Source organism: Phoca vitulina, unplaced genomic scaffold (assembly GCF_004348235.1).
Source record: "Phoca vitulina isolate PV1807 unplaced genomic scaffold, GSC_HSeal_1.0 scaffold48, whole genome shotgun sequence".
Classification (NCBI taxonomy): Eukaryota; Metazoa; Chordata; class Mammalia; order Carnivora; family Phocidae; genus Phoca; species Phoca vitulina.
In genome coordinates, this window is record NW_022589751.1 from 8,949,521 (window position 1) to 8,966,333 (window position 16,813).

Sequence of the window (16,813 nt, forward strand, 5' to 3'; positions counted from 1 at the left end):
CCTTCCTTCCTTCCTTCCTTCCTTCCTTCCTTCCTTCCTTCCTTCCTCCCTAGGTGAGAAGAGGCTGCTTACCTGCACTGGGTTTGGATGATGGTTGCCTTTGTTCTTGAAACAAGTCACAAAACTGATGGCATCCCAAGCTCTTGCCCTAGGAGCCCTTTGGCAACAAGGACACCCAAGCTGCATGCCATGAGCTCCTTCTCTGCTGGTTTTCAAAGGCCCCTGAAGCCAGTGGAATCTGCACAGGGTCGAGCTTACTTCCTGCAGAAGCTCACCCTAAGATTCCACTATTACTTGAGCTCCCTGCTCAGCAGGCATGGAAGACTGTAAGGAATGGAAGGACAGCAAGGCAAAAGCCTCAAAGGACAGGCAGATGAAAGAAAGCAAGACAGCAGAAAGGGAGGGATACCTCAGAAATAGCCTGGAGAAAAAAAGATGTGGGAAACAGATATAAATAACCCCCAGTGGAGCAGTTAAAGCAGACAGGCAAGTTGTAGGACACATTCAGAAAATGTCCACCGTCCATCATCAGAGAAACCAGGACATTTTATGGAGATGTGCCCCATGAACTCAGAAAATGGGGAGAACACTCATTAGTGTTAGAGTTAGATGGGTTCAGGATTCTAACTTCTTTATAGTGTTTTAAGTGTTGAGATTATGGGTAATTCTTACTTCTTTCTGTTTTATTCCCCCCCACCAGTATTTTTCAAATACGAGTATTTTTTTAAATGGGAAAATTCTAATTAAAAGTATATGTAAGATTTTTAGGCTATGGTAAGACAAAGGAAAACATTTAGAGATGTATTAAAACAGATATTTGAATTCAGAAAACATTATTTTGAAAACTTAGCAAAAGAACTTGTTCAAATAAACAGATTTTTAAAAATTTCATTACCTTAACTAAGCTATTAGTTCTAAGATATGTGAATAGCTCTGAATAAGGCTTCATATCTTTGTAAGGCCATGGCACTGTTTCTGGCGAGTCATATGTCTACAGACAGGCAGGTTTGGGGCGTGTAGACTATAGCCTTGCCCCAAAGACACTGCCACGAAAGCTCAGGTCCTTACTACTCTTTGCAAAGTGAAGGCCATTTTGTTTAGAAAACTGAGTTTCATATATACAATTGCCTTTTAAATAGTGAAAGCAATTTAGAAACACACTTATGTACAAATCCTTAATTCAAATAACTTTAAGAGGACACCCTCGTCCTTCAGAATAATATAGATTTACCTTCACAAACACTTGTGGCATTCTGTGGAGAGGCAACTGAAGTCTATTAAAAAAAAAAAAAAGGCAAGGATATTCAATACAATGGAGTGTAGAAATAAATGTCAAAGCAATATTATTAAAATAAATATTTGGGGAGGACATTTCTTTGATGCATAGCTCTTCTTTCAATCACAAGAACAACAATAAAAAACACACAGTTCCCAGCCCAACCTTTGCATTCCACGACAATGGATTAGGAGTGGGTCAGGGAAGGATCAGTGTCATCCTGGTGTAGGGACTTCTCTGCTCAGTCAACAGGGCTGATGGATACTGTGACCCCCAGGAGCTGCTGACCAGTAGGTCTTGCACAGTGGGGAAGAGGCATCTGGCTTTGGGCTTAGGGCCCCACCTCAGTGTTTGCTAAGTGACCGTAAATGTCAGGCTAGGGAGTAGGTACTAGGTCAAGGTGGGCTTCCTCAAATAGTGGGCTGGCCCAGGTTTCCCGCATTCTGGCCAGAATCTGAGTTTAGTCAGGCCTATATGCACCTGATACACCATTAGCTTCCCAGGCCAGCAGATGGAAAACAGGCTCAGGGGCTCCCCGTGGGGAAGGCAGATGTCAGGGGAGGCAGGGAGCCTGGCTTCCACCTTGGATCTGCTGCTTGCACTCAGTGAAGCCACGCTGAGTCAAGTGAGGATGAACTCCTCCCCTGCAGCATCTTCCCTGGCTCACCAAGAATGCAGAATTTCTCTTGGACTGTCTGGGCAGCAACTTCAGTTGCTAAAATTGCTGCGTTCACCTTAGCCGGAAGCATTGTCAACTTTAAATAAGGGAATAAGCATAAGCATTGCAGGAAATATGAAACACATTTAAATGCAAAATTAACTTACTGTCTTCAGGGGTGTAGCTGGTTTTTTCCTGGGGGATAAAAAGATGGGGCTTTGTTAAAGCATAATAAAGATAAAGTGGAGCTGACTACTTATCATTTTACTCTCCAATTTAAACTAGAATAATAAACGTGATATGAGTGTGTTGGACAACTGTCCTTGAAGGGCAGAGGGGGATGGAAACAGGATTTAGCCGTGATCCTCCTAGCTTCAGATAGGGTCCACTGACAGATGGCAAAGAGTTAACTGGGGATAAAGAGAAGCGCCAGTTGCCAGGGAGTCGGGAAACTGAATTCTTCTTCCAGTTCTGCGGCTGATTACTCTGTGACCTCAGGCCTCTTTCTCTCGCCTGCGAGGCCTGGTGGAGCTTTAAGTTTCCTTGTCTGTAAAATGAGTACTACCATCAGTATTTTCAAAGCGTGTATGCAGAGCCCTCCCAGCCTCCAAGGGCACCCTCGGGCTACTGCCTGGGGCCGCGGGTGGAGATAGGAGGATGGCCCAGCAGGGGAGGCAGCCCCCAGCACCTCCTTGGCCAACTGCTGCCCTGCTCAAGTGACTTACTCTCTACTAGGATTTCATCCTGAACAGGGAAATCCAAGACCAACACACGTGTGAAAACCACCGTGATCTGTGGTCCTGAAGCAGTTTTCTGAGCTAACGCTCTGATTTGCCTTGGTTCCGGTAGAGACTGTAATCTAATATTTTAAGGGTATATGCTTCTCTTCTGTATTTATTTTAAAGACTCTCTCTCACCTTCTCTCTCCCTCTCTCTTGCTTTGTTTTTGGCTGAGAGCTGGAAGACTGGGGGAAGAACACTAAATTCCTAAGTGCACTGGGTTAGGCTTTTCATCTGTTATTTAAACCTCACAGTGACCTCTAAAAATGGATATTATTGTTACATTTTAGAGATTAGGAAACTGAGGCTCAGAGAGATTAAGTGACTTGTGCAAAGTGATAAAGCTGAGTCAAGGGAGAACTTTTGGTTAATAGACCCTTGAACTTAAGAATGTCTTTGCTTTGGGGCGTCTGGGTGGTTCAGTCGGTTAAGTATCCGACTTTTGGTTTTGGCACAGGTCTTGATCTCAGGGTCGTGAGATGAAGCCCTGCTTCAGGCTCCAAGCTCAGTGTGGAGTCTGCTTAAGTTTTTGTCTCTGCCCCTCTCCTTGACGTGCTCTCTCACCCTCTCTCTCTTTCTCTCTCTAAAATAAATCAATAAATCTTTAAAAAATGTCTTTGCTTTACACAGAAGCAGAATTAAGATTATAATCATGCAGGCCAGCTTTGCACATATTTAAGCGTGCTTTTAAAAATATCCTATTGAATCAGTATAAAATTATGGGGTCACTGTGATATTAATTCATCTCCTAACAGTTTACAAAGCTCTTTTAAATTCAATAAGGAAGAATGACTCTCTTATTTCACCTTTGAAAGGAACCTCGGCAGTGTGGCTTGGATCAAACCATCCAGTGCATGCAGTTGGGTGTACATGTGTTTGTTTACGGATCATTACCTACTTGAAAGAGAAGTGGAGGAGGAGAAAGCAAAGATGAAACCTGCTCGTGGGTTTCAAAATTATTCAGGTGCTGGAGCTTCTGTCTGAATGAACACAAATCATTGAACTCAAGATTTAACTAAAAATTTAGGGGAGGAAAGGCTGCTAGTCTTATTTTCAGCAGGGGACCCCCTCGTCCAACTTGAAGCATGCCATGGGGGTGGAGGAGGAGAACAGAGCAGCGGGGCTTCATTTCCACACTCTTTAGGAACACACCTGTTGTGACGTGAGGTGCACCTGTCTGAGCTTGGGCTGGGGCGCTCTTCTGGATGGAAATAGCAGAAAAGCACCCGCTTCCCCCCAGGTTCTCAGCCAGGACCCCTTTGTGGATTGCAGGCAGGCCCTGCCCACAGCAGTGGTGGAGACCATGCACTCACATCTCACAGAGCTGGCCCTGCACAGCAGGTACTCACCCGGCCCTGGGCAGCGGGGATGGTGCAGCAGGAGAAGGTGACTTAGCGTCCCAGGCCCCGCTCTTACGACCTGCACAAACACACACACAGGTCAGTCCCCAACTCCTGAACCTGGCGCCGATGGTCACAGTGAGGCTGGCCTTCCCGAGAAGCTCAGAAATACAGGCACATTTTTGGCTTCTTTCAGTTAAGCATGTATAGGTGGTTACATTGATGCTATTGGGGAAAATCTGTAGGCAAAGGTGATGGCATATTTATATAATGTCAATTTATAAGCTCAGAACCAGGATGTGAATTAGGGACTCCATCCTAACATTTCTAAATGACTTTCTCTTTTTCCCAATGGGACAAGTGCAGAGCCCCTTGATTTTATGGGTTCAGTGAAGGGCCCCCAGGCCCCCAGCCAAGAGCACCCACTTGCATCTATATCCGCTGCACAGACGGGCACACTAGCGGTGCCTAGAGACGGAAAGACACGGACCCACCTCTCCTGCTACATGCCTCTAGCCATTGCTTTTGCATGATCACACTGACTTATACTCTACACACCTAACCTCCCAACCAGAGGCTCTTCATTCACCTCTGAATTCTCAGGACCTCTGCCCATTGCCAGATAGGCACATAGAGACAAATGACAAGCTACTGCCCAAATTTCATCTTCCAAAGTTACAGAAGGGACCCAGAGGGCCTTGTCCACTGTACCTCATTTCCCCCCAAGACAGAAAGCAGACAATCACGAGGGAGGAACTGAGAGACAGGCAGATCTTCACCGCTGGGACAGAGCAGGCCTGGAGGGGAGCGCCAGACCCTGGGCCAGCTCCCCAAGCGTCTCCTGCCTGCCTCCTCTCAGGCTGATGCTCGCCTGCCTGGACATTACAGCTCCGTAAGACAAAGCTCTTTATTGCCTTAGAACGAACCGAAGATCTATTTTTTTAGGAACCTACTACATTTCTAGGTCCACAATTCCTATTGGACCTACAGGGGTACTCTGTAAATAGAGGTTGGACCTGCCCTCGGTATGTCTTATTTTAGTTTGCAAGATAAAGCACAAATAGGTGAGCACAGAGACATAATCACATACGAGGAATTACTGAGAAGCTGGTACGTGAAGAGCACTGTGTTGGGGGTTGTGGAAGAGCTGGAGAAGCAGGGATACGCCTCTGCCCCCTCGGGATTTATAACCTGAGGGCACGCACACACTGTGCCCCCTCAGCTGACAGGACCACCTATCCCAAACACAAGAAAGGGGCCTCAAGAACTATTGAAAATAGAGCTCATGGGGCGCCTGGGTGGCTCAGTCATTAAGCGTCTGCCTTCGGCTCGGGTCATGATCCCAGGGTCCTGGGATCGAGCCCCGCATCGGGCTCCCTGCTTGGTGGGAAGCCTGCTTCTCCCTCTCCCACTTCCCCTGCTTGTGTTCCTGCTTTCCCTCTCTCTCTCTCTCTGTCAAATAAAATCTTTAAAAAAAAAAAAGAAAGAAAGAAAATAGAGCTCATAAAGCTCATTCTCATGTACTTTACTAGAGAGAGGCTTTCAGGCCTTCACTCAGAGCCCATCCACCCGTCTTCTACATTCAGTTAATACACGGGGCCAATTTCCATGAACGCTCACAAATGAGAAGAACAGCCAAGAGTGCGTGGTGTCACCTCCCCAGCGCTCCCCACCCCTCCGTGTGACTCCCACTTAGATGTTATCTGACCTTGACGTGACTTTGGAAAATATTTTGGAAACCTTTTGAAAAAGAGACCACATTTGGAATTTTTAATATTTCACATGACGATAAACTGAAATGTCATCTGGAGTATGCGTCCAACTGTGTTTCATCAGCTAGTGGACCAAATTGATGCTGTTCTTCGAATTCTTAATACCTGATTGACCCTATTAAAATACCTCTGGCTATTCATAGATTTTGATGGAAGATCTCAGGGAAGGGGGGAAAAAAAAACCACCCTTGTCTGAAAAATAAGGAAGTAGAAAGAAGGCCTAAGTCAGAATTTCCTCCCAGGGGTTTTCCCTCTTTTTCAATGCCACGGGCTCATCTGGCCTGGGTACATTGCTGTTGTCATATTTACTGCCTGGCTTCTCTACTAAGCTTCCCTTCCCTTCATATCTTTAGTCTGCCAACATGTTCCTTCCCCCTTCCTTGCTCATAAATCACTTCTGCGATCAGAGGGAGGGGCATGCCACTCCCTCTGTGGTGGTAATCCAAGCACGGGTGGAAAACCCATGGTCTCTCATCAGGAAGATGGGGTTCTAGTTACTTCTTTGCCACCAGACTGGCTGGTGGCCTCTTATAAGCCACTGTGCTTCAGTGTTCCCCTCTGTGAAATGAGGACACAACCACCTACTTTACCTAACTCAGAGTTATTGTTGCAAGACAGTAGGAGAACTTTGAAAATGTAAAGAATTAGCCAAATATAAACTAATACTGCTGGAAAGGGACTGAAAGTATTTGAGGTTAAAAACATTACACTAAATGAAAAGAGCCAGATGGAGAAGGCTTTATACTGTATGCTTCCATCTATATGAGATGTCCAGAAAAGGCAAATTTATAGCAACTGGAAGCAGATCAGCAGTTGCCTAGGGCTGGGGGTGGGAAGAACATTCACCAAAAACAGGCATAAAGGATCTTTTGGATTTGGGGTGGGCATGGAAATTTTCTAAAACTGGATTGTAGTGATGGTGAAAAAAAACTCTGTAAATGTAATGATTTATAAAAAATACTGCATTATACATGTAAAACGAGTGAGCTTTATGATATGTAAATTATAACTCATAAAGGATCTCGGTAAATGTGATTATCGCTATTTTTGTTTTAGCATCTTGTTATCAACCATCGCAGTGTCTCCAGGTGCTGGGCTCTATGCCGGGTACTTTAAATGTGCCATCACCAAGCCTCATATCACATCATGTGGAGCAAACGGAGGCTCAGAGAGGTTAAGTGGCAGGGCTGGGTTTGAACAGCAAGGCTAGCTGAGTTTAAAGCCAGGTGGACATTTTCCTCTCCAGACAATGCCTCCTAATGTTACTCTGGGGCGTGATTTGGCAGGTCAGATTCACGTGCTGTTTCTCCCTTATATGGGGAAAGATTAGTGAAAGAGAGGCGGGCTTTTGTGGATGCCCATGGGAAGATGGAGAATGACTCTCTTATCTCATAGGCCGGTGACCCTCTCTGCTGCTCTGGGCCTGAAGTCAGACCCAGGGGCACGGCTGAGGTAGGACAACCTGGTCCCCTCTTCGTGACCAGGATCCTTGCTTTCTGGCAAAGCCAAATTCTTGGCTGGAATACTCCAAAGGAGAAATTGGGAATGTAATAGAGACGTGTCCAAAAGAATAATAAAAGAAAAATCAGCTTTATTTTAATTGTATTGAGCAAAAAATGATGTTAATGTTTGCACAACTGGTGCTTACCAAAGTTTCTCAACTAGGAAAACGACCTACTCTTCATTTTTCCTTCTATCACATGTATTTTATGCATCATCCTCTCTTCAGTTTTACATACAATGTTGGTTAAATTTCCTTATCCTTAACAATCTCAATGTTGGCATAGTAAGCCCTTGGGATTTCACTGTCTTCTAGAAACTCTATTATTATTGGGGCTTGCGCACCAGCTGGGGCGTCCCTTACTCTCAGGCTCTTACCAAATAAAAAGATTTTTAACAGCTTCAGAACAATTTGGCTTATAGGTAAAATTCAACTTGCAGGTTGGCAGGGAATTATAAATTCCCAAACTCCTCCCCCATTTTAGGAAATAAGGAGAGAGAACACTTTCTAAAGGCTACCTACTTAGAGGAAGTTCAGAAATGCATGCCCTGTCTACCTCTTCTGACAAAAGCTACAAATAAATCAGCCAGGGGCTGCACGAGCTTACTTCCAAATCACATTTAGAGATAAATCACCAAAACACTTCAGTCTTTCAGTTTGTTTAGACCAGTGGTTTTTAACTGGGAGTATTTTGTACCACCCCCCCCCCCCGGGGGTCATTTGGCGATGTCTGGAGACATCTCTGCTTATCGTTACTGGAGAGGGGTTGGTATTGGCACCTAGTGGGCAGAAGCACCCAAGGATGCTGCTAAACATCGCACAGTGCACAGGACAGAGGGGACAACAAAGAATTATCGAGCCCCAAATGCCAGTTGTGCAGAGGTCGAGACACCCTGACTTAGGGTAAAACTCTATGCAGAAAGGAAGACACAACTGTCCCCTGAGATGTGTCCAGGGCCCTCCGCCAGACTGGTCATGAATCAAGGCACGCAAAACAAAGGATTTGGAATAACGGCACAAAGAGCTATCACTTTAGGAGTGGGATTCCTATATGTTTACTCAACTTAATCCCCTCCCTTCCAAGGAGCAGGTGCCACTTTCTTCTCCATGTTGTCAGAGGAGGAGACTAAGAAACGTAGAGATCGCTCAGCCTGTCTGGAGCCTGGCACCTAGCGCACGTCAGAGCCAAGCCCTCTGGCTTTGGAGTCTGTGCGGCCCTGAAACTACGCTTCTCCATGTGGAGCACGGAGCACAGGCAGAGGCCGCCCCCGCACCCAATCCACTGTGTAGTACTCGGCAAGCAGCCTACGAGCTGTCAAAGAGCCAAAAGCAACATCCATTAACCAGAGGCCAGTGCCCGGGTGCACTGCTCGGACAGGAACACCGACCGGAAGCCTTAGCACTTCCATGATGCCTATCCAGGCACCGTCTAAGTCTTTAAAGGCTAGTAGGTGGTTATACAAAGACACAGGCAAGTAGTCTGATTATTCCTTTTATCAAAATCATCTCTGAAAACTGCACACTCAGAAACTCATTCTAACTGTTCAGGTTTGTCCCTTCCAAATTATCTCACTTCCTCTCTCCTCCTGTACTTCCTCCCATCTGTATCCAACAATCACATAACCAGGAAATTATTTTCTTGTTCAGGTTTGGTTCCTTCTGATGCCTCCAGTATTAAAATATAGCTATGCTAGATTAATAGAAAATCAATGAATAATAAATCCAATGGGCTAATGCCTTCATGGTGGTGCCACGTGATTCCTTAAATACAGCCAGTACTGGGGGACTCATTCACTCTCAACCGACTGACTAAATCACGATTTCAGCACCTACTCTGATCCAGGTCCTGTCTAGGCCCTGGAAACACAGCTATTAGCAAGACATGGAGCTGAGGGTCTTACAGGAACGACAGGCAGAGATCTCGGGGGAGATTAAAGGGCCAGTGTGGGGACTACAGGGGTGCATGCCAAAGGGGTCCACCCCTATGTGCGGTCAGGAAAGGCCTCCTGAACACGTGAGATTTAAGGCAACATCTTCAAGGAGCTTGTAATGTACTTAAGGAGATTAGACTGAGACCCAGCATAATCAGAGAATAGGTATGGGCTGAGCGTAGGTGGGACGAGACTTAGAGCAAAGGAGAGCTCTCTGCAGGCTACAGAAAACACAGGAAGTTTCCTAGAGGGGAGACCTCAAGCTGGGCCCTGAGGATGGGTAGGGTTTGGTGTCATAAAAGTGAGAACATAAACAAAGACCACAAGGCACAACCCGTGATGAACAGCTGATTGGAATAGCGGGGGTGTTTTACGAAGAAGAGGTCCTTGCAAAGTAAGAAGAACACGAAAAGGCAAACACCAGAGATTATTAAGCTATCATTCTAAAGGAGGGCTTAGGCCTTCATGTATGTTTCAGGGAAAGGTTTTCTGTTCTGGTCATAACAACCCTTCTCCCGAGTTATCAGGAGTCAGGCGTCACCACTCCGGCTGGGACCAAAGCAACCTTGCCATGACCTTTTAGGTTGTTGTGTTGACATGTGTTCCCAGAAGTTAAGATGAGCTGGAAAAGGTGGCTCTGACCTCTTCCCCCCACACATAAAGAGCCTGTGGGTTTTGGGGGAGAGAATAAATAAGACAAGAACTTGTGAGGAAGGTGAACAATTGCTCAGGAAATGAGTCTGTGGCCTATAAAGAAAATAATTTTCTTTCATTTTCTCTCGAGGAGCATGTCCCTCGAAGCAGAGCTCAGTCTCCCAATATCTGTGTTCAGCCTTCAGTGCTGGGAGGAAAGGGAGTGTGTGTGTGTGTGTGTGTGTGTGTGTGTGATAGATATGGGCTGAGTGGGGGAAGAAGGAGGGAAGGCTGGAGAGGAGGCCCCTGCCCCTCTCTGCTGGAACAGGGTGGGGTGTGGGCACCACCCAGCATTGCAGGCCTTGGCCTTGGGGCTGCCAATCTGGACAGCAGACAACTAGGAACCATGGGGTGCATGGTTTGGGTACGGGTGACATGGTAAAAACTAACTTTGAAGTGGAATAAAAATGGCAACATTTGGAGGCTTTCAGAAACTCATCTTCGTGACGGAGGAGAAAGCCTAGAGGCAAGGGTATGGCTAGTGGACTCTCGAAGACAGGAGATAGGAGGTGTGAAGTGACAATGTAATAGACCAGGGTGGTCACAACTAAAATGGAAGCGCGGATTCCGGGAAAAGACATAGAAGAGGCTTTGGAAAGAACCCAGGCCCTCAGACAAGTGGCCTGCAGGCTAACAGGCACAGAGGACTAGGTCCACCCTACATGGAGGGAGGCCATGAATGCATTGAGCGTGAGGCCGTGGGAATGTCAAGTGGTTCAGAAGAAAAATCAGGTCAAAAGCTGGACACCAGGAAGTTATTGGCTTAGACAAGAGAAGTGAAACCAGAAAAATGGATGAACCCCAAAGATGTGAAAGATAATATTCTTTCCTGAGCATTTGCTGGGCTAGGCACGCGTGAAAGCTTTCCCATGCACAATTCCAGAATTCTCCTGTCACAGGGCAGGGACTCTTACCTCCATGTACAGAGGAGAAAATCTGGAGAGTGGAGAGGCAAAGGACGGCCCAGAGTGGTACAGCTGGCAACTGGGAGCACTGGGATTCTAACCCAGGTCTGTCTGGTCCAAAACTCAAGCTCTTAACCACCACACTATTCTGAAAGGAGTGGAGGGCTGAGGGCCAAACGGTGCAGACATCCTCAGTCAGCGCAGGGGCGAAGGAGGAGAAGCCAGCGAAGTGCCAAGTGAGGTAGGAGAAAAACCAGGACTTGGCTAACAGAGGCCCAGGGGTCTGGGGGGGGGGAGCGGCGCAGGGTCCCTCAACATAGTGGCCACCAGAAAATGGAGGAGGACAAGACCTCCTGTCACAACTTATTAAGAAATTTGGAAAGACAAGTGATTCTTTCTTAATATTTGGTCTGAGTTGTTTATCTTATTTGGAAAAGACTGAAAAACCAAGCCCCCAAACATAATCATTTCACACACACAAAACCCAAACACCAAATCATGCATGTACTTTACCTGCAGCTGTCCCTGGAGGAGGGGCTGGCTTCGAGGAGTTATTTGGCTTGATGGATCTATTCACCATGGGAGCTTAAATACACAAACATGCATACATATAACAATCATAGATACAGTTCATTGTGGTAGATTCACACTTAACAGAAAAATGCATCGTGGGAACAATGGGGTCAGAGCAGGGAATTTGTAAAGAATGGGAAAGACACTTGTTAAATACATAAGCCATGAAAGAAGTCTTCTCAGAAGAAACGTCTTTGAATAAAGGGATAATCAGATTATTTTATGATAGGGATTTTGTTAAAGTGAACGCAGGCTTGGAATTTCACTGGCCAAACTGGCGGTCCAGGAGATGAAAGAGTTTTTGTTTTCCTCATCAGAAGTATATCGAACCAATAGTGGAGGGACCAAATTCCCACCTCTCCTGCCACATGCAACACACAGCATTTCTCTTGGATTTTCTGGGGTTTCGGAGTGGGGAGCAATTTAATGCCTATTTATGGTTTCATGGTGATGGGTGGCTGAGGAATTCAGGTGGGTCTTGAAGCTGCGGGTGCTATCTGGGGAAGCCGGGAGAGGGCTGCTACAGAACGCAGAGGAAAAACGGAGTAGGACTGCTTCAGAGTCGAGTTTGTGAGATGACGAACGTTACTTGAAGAGGTATCCTTTCCACAGGATCCTAGTGTCCACAGCAACCTGATCCAGAGTGAACATGCCCTGCTCCACTCCCGGCCTGAGGGTACGTGGCTTTTAGAGATCATTCACCATCACATTTGTTATTCCTCGAAGGGCTTTACCAACAGGTGTCTCCCTTCGCCTGAGAGAGCACTACATTTAAAGAGTCAGGACACAGAGAGGCTTTCGCTCCCTCATGTCTTCCGTCCTCTGTGGACATTGTTCCGATGCAATAGTTTTGAGGCCAACACGGTGGCCTATGGCTTTGTGAGGATTAAGTTTTATGAGAAATCCGTCCTAAGTGAGGACAGTTAAATAAGAACCTAGATGCTTTCCGAACTTGAGATGGGAGTATTAAAGCACGGGAGGGGCTGGAGGAAGAAGGGTGTGAAGGGTGTGACTGAGATGGGTCTGCATGGATGCTCTGCCCCCCCACCCCTCGCCAGGGAGGCAGATGGGAGAAGGGGGGGCCCGGACTTTGTGTGCCCCCTGCTGCTTGCTACCCAATAGTCTCCTGTGCCCCTCCCTCAACTGCTACAATTTTCAGGTGCTCAAAACTACAAACTCTTGCCTTGTTCAGCTGGAAATGAACTGTCTTCTGTGGGGTGAATGTAGTTCTCATCTTCATCGTCCACAGGGACCACGTAATCAACCTGAAAGAAATACAGACGTGAATGAGGAGGAAGCTGTCCACTCCGGGCTTGCTGTCTGGGAAGGAGTGGTTGTTGTTGTTGTTGTTGTTGTTATTTAAAGATTTTATTTATTTATTAGACAGAGAGAGAGAGAGCGCGCACAAGCAGGGAGAACGGGCAGGCAGACTCTTTTGCCCATTTTTAATTGGGTTGTCTTTTTTATTACTAGGTTGGAAGAGTTCTTTAAATGCTCTAGATAGAAGCCTCTTATCAGATATATAGTTCGCAAATTTTTTTCTCCCATTCTGTAGGTTGTCTTCTTACATCCTTGGTGGTGTCACTTGCAGCACAAAAGTCTGACATTGTGAAGCCCATTTTAACTCTTTTTTCTGTTGTTGCTTGCTGCCCTATCTAAGACACCCCTGTCTAACGCAAGGTCATAGAGATTTATACCTTTGTTCTCTTCTAAGAATGGTATAGTTTTAGTTCTCACATTTAGGTCTAGGATCTATTTTTGGCTAGTTTTTGTCTTTGGTGGGAGAGGGGTCCTCATGTTTTTGCATGTGGATATACAGTTATCCTGGCACCATCTGTCTAAAAACCATTCTCTCCCCACTGAATGGTCTTGGCAACTTTGTCAATAATCAATTGACCATAAACTGGGGGAGGAAGTGATTTTATATTGCTAGGAAACAAAGGACATAATCAGATCCCAAATGTGGTTTTTGCAACCCATCTTCGTGGGTAGCCCAGATGGATTCTAGAGAAACAAAAACCAAACATTTATTGAGCACTTATTGGCAAGTGCTCATCTGAGTACTCCCCATGTGTTATTTCACTCCATCCGTATAACAGTCCAGTAAGGTAGGTGCTGCTGTCAGCTCCATATCAAGATGACGAAACTTGAAGAACCCGAGGCACAGAGAAGCGGAGTAGCTTGCTCATGTCCCCATAGTTAAAAAGTAGTAGAGTCTGGGATTCAAGAATCAGTTCAAGGACCCATACTCTTAGCCACGACATTCTATGACCTTCCTGCCTTCCCCTTCTCTTTCTATCTTATTTCTACCCTCTCTTCACTTAATTGCTATTTCTCACCTCTTCACCTCCAAACCTGGCCTCTGTGACCTTGGATAAGTTTTTCAACCCCTTTGCCCCTCATCTGTGCCATTTCCTTATCTGTAAAATGGGGATGATAGTACCCATTTCATAGGGTTCTTGGGAGGGCTTAATGGGATAAATACAAAGTCCTCAGAACACCAGCTGATTGCTAGCACTCATCAAGTGTCCGCCACTCTTGTCCCTGTAGCACAGATGCTCCTTCCTCCTAGGTTTTGCTCCCTCCCCAACTATAGTTAGTCTATACCCCTATACTGTTCCTGGAACCTGCACAGCAGAGCTAACTATTTTTAGTTATTTATGCTTGTGCTTGACTTCTTCTTTTCCTATCTAATGGTTCAGCCAGATCTTAATGTTGGCCTATTTTTTTCTTTTTTAACCTCTTTCTTTATCTTGACTGTCCATCTGCCCATTCCAGAATGCAGCCTCTTCCATACTTCTCCTTTTCCTACTGGTTCAGACTTGCCTGAGCCACCTCCACAAGGCTGCTATTAGCAAAACTCTGCCTCTCCCCACGGGAGTCCACTCTCAGCTACTCACAGAAATGGAGAGCCTTATATAACGCACCATATTCATTTGTATTCTGGGTCTGAATTTGTATCTTCATATAGATTTGCCAAATGCTGAAAGAATTCACAGTGAGCTCCTAACAGCCAGTCTCTGCGTCCTGTCTCCTGCTCAGCTTCTTCCTGCCAGCCCCTTCTCACCCCAAAAGGTCAGCACCACCTCTCAGACAGACAGACAGACAGACAGACAACTGGCCAACCATCCTTTCTCTGTCAGCGGACTTTCTGACGTAAACTAGCACTACAGTAGAGGTCATAAACGGAAAAGCTTACAGAGGCAGGCAGGGAACAGCCATGGTGACGAGTGCAGAAGAAGGCTGGGCGCACACCTCATAGGAGTGGTGGGGACTATGACCAGTGCAGACAAGGGTCAGGGACTCAGAGCTGAGCTGGAGGGTTGCCGTGAGGCTCGGCTGCTTTGAGGCTGTGACTGTTTTCAGGAGAAACTACAAAATGGGGTTTTGTAAAGAATCTAGAATATGCTAGAAAGGAACATATGACACACGGAATCCTTCCATGTGAGAAGCACTGTATTTAGTGCTGTATATGTGTTCTCTTACTAAATCCTTAAAAATAACCTGAAGAGATTAAAAACTGAGGCTCAGAGAGGTTATCTGGTTTGCCCAAAGTCACACAGCTAGTAAGGGTCAAAGCAGGACTTTGGGCCTAAATGCTGCCTCTATCTTATTAAAAAGTTTCTCTTTTCCATCTCCTGCTGGGCTACAAATTATATTAAGGTGGAAATGTGGGTCGTTTTACAACATGTTTGTACACTTTAGGTTTTATCACCTTTGGCATTTAGAAATAGTTATTTCTGGGGCGCCTGGGTGGTTCAGTGGGTTAAGAGTCTACCTTCAGCTTAGGTCATGATCTCGGGGTCCTGGGATAGAGCCTCACGTCAGGCTCCCTGCTCAGCGGAGAATCTGCTTCTCCCTCCCCCTCTGCCCCTCCCTCCCCTGCTCGTGCTCTCTCTCTCACACAGATAAATAAAATCTTAAAAAAAACAAAACAAAAAACCCCACAAGTTATTTCTTCAAAAGCTGCTGTAAGATTATGTCCAGGGATGGTTAAGAGTTGCCTTTATTGTTATTTTGCTTCTGAGACCGTTATACTTGTAGGGTTGTTCTAATGGCTAAGTTTGAGGGCTTGCCTTTGTCCTTATTTAAAATACAAGTACCTCTGGGAGGTATTAGGTATTAGGCCTTATTAGTCATTCCTACAACAGTCTGAATGAGTTTATCAGCACCTTTTCAAACAGGAGCTATTCCATAGGGAATGAGACTCATAAAACCTGGGTGCTGACAGACGGGAGATGATGAGATAAACCGAGACTGGAGCCCCGGACAGTCTGTCAAGGTGGGTCCCTGGATAGCAGGCGCTGAGGGAAAAGGGAGTGAGAAGCAAGAGGTGCCAAAGGGAAGTGAGGGGCCGCCTTCTCCACAGGCTGAGCAGAGGCCTCCCCACCACTAGGGGTCTCCATTTGTGTCCCACCGCACACCTCTGCGTCTCACAGGAGAAATGTGGAGAAGTGGAGAGAAAAGGGGGAGGAAAGAAAGCAAGGCAGACGGAGCAGATAAGCAAAGGAGTATAAGGATAGGGAAATCTCTTACGGAGGAAGGAGAAGTTTCACAGGAAACCAAGGAGACAGATCTGGAGGCTAAAAAGAGGGTCCACAGATCCAGTGCTGGTATTACCCATGCGCTCTGGAAATGAAAATGCTTAAAAGAAGGCCACATATACCATTTTTTGAGAGGAAAACCTCCTTTTGGTTTACCAGTGGGGAGTTAGAGGGGTGGGTGGTTAGTGCTGCCTGGGAGAGAGGGGCACGGAGGAGGAGGCCAGACCATCCCGGCCCCTGCCCCCTTCTCCCCTCCCCCTTTCCCCATCCCTCCTTCCCCTTCCCCCCTGCATCCTGCTTTCCACTTGGACTGGGAAGCCTTTGGGACAGATTTACGTTACCTCATCCTCCAGTTCTTTGGGTTTGGGTGGGACTTGAGGTTTCTGAAGAGAAGTCAGGGCCGGCAGAGTGGAGGTCAGCCTGGCTTTTGCTTTTGCCGAAGGCCAGTCGGGCTTACTAGGAAGTGTCTTGCTGAAGGGCGGAGACTGCCTCTGGCTTGACCGATTGTCTTGAAAGGAACAACAAAGTGTAAGATGAAAGGGGCTCTGGATCATTCCCTGAGCCGAAGTATCACAAATGATTAATCCGGGCATTCCTTAAAAGTGTAGAATGACATTTGGGCAAAAAATCAACTGCCCATTGACTTACATTATAAAAACCAAAAGAATGTCATCAAAAACATCCTCCCAGGGGAGTGATGGAGATCCAGGGACTCTGGAGAGCAAGGCAGATGGAGCAGATAAGCAAAGGAGTATAAGGATAGGGGAATCAGCCCAGCGCTCTGCCAGACAGAGTGGATGGATGCCCTTGGCAGCAGAGAGGCCTAAAAGGGGTGTGCTC

The 16,813-nt window shown here is 46.4% G+C and overlaps 1 protein-coding gene across 3 annotated transcripts in view; it reads right to left on the minus strand.

The window, feature by feature from the left end:
- Positions 1–16,813, minus strand: part of BLNK (B cell linker) — an 80,919-nt gene that overhangs the window by 12,391 nt on the left and 51,715 nt on the right. For all 3 annotated transcript variants that reach the window (XM_032432432.1, XM_032432433.1, XM_032432431.1), the window contains 6 exons: positions 16,315–16,481; positions 12,613–12,694; positions 11,370–11,441; positions 4,064–4,133; positions 2,102–2,129; positions 1,232–1,274 (listed from right to left, as the gene is read on the minus strand). In XM_032432432.1, the coding sequence (XP_032288323.1) occupies positions 1,232–1,274; positions 2,102–2,129; positions 4,064–4,133; positions 11,370–11,441; positions 12,613–12,694; positions 16,315–16,481 (462 nt within the window). The remainder of the gene's footprint in view (positions 1–1,231; positions 1,275–2,101; positions 2,130–4,063; positions 4,134–11,369; positions 11,442–12,612; positions 12,695–16,314; positions 16,482–16,813) is intronic.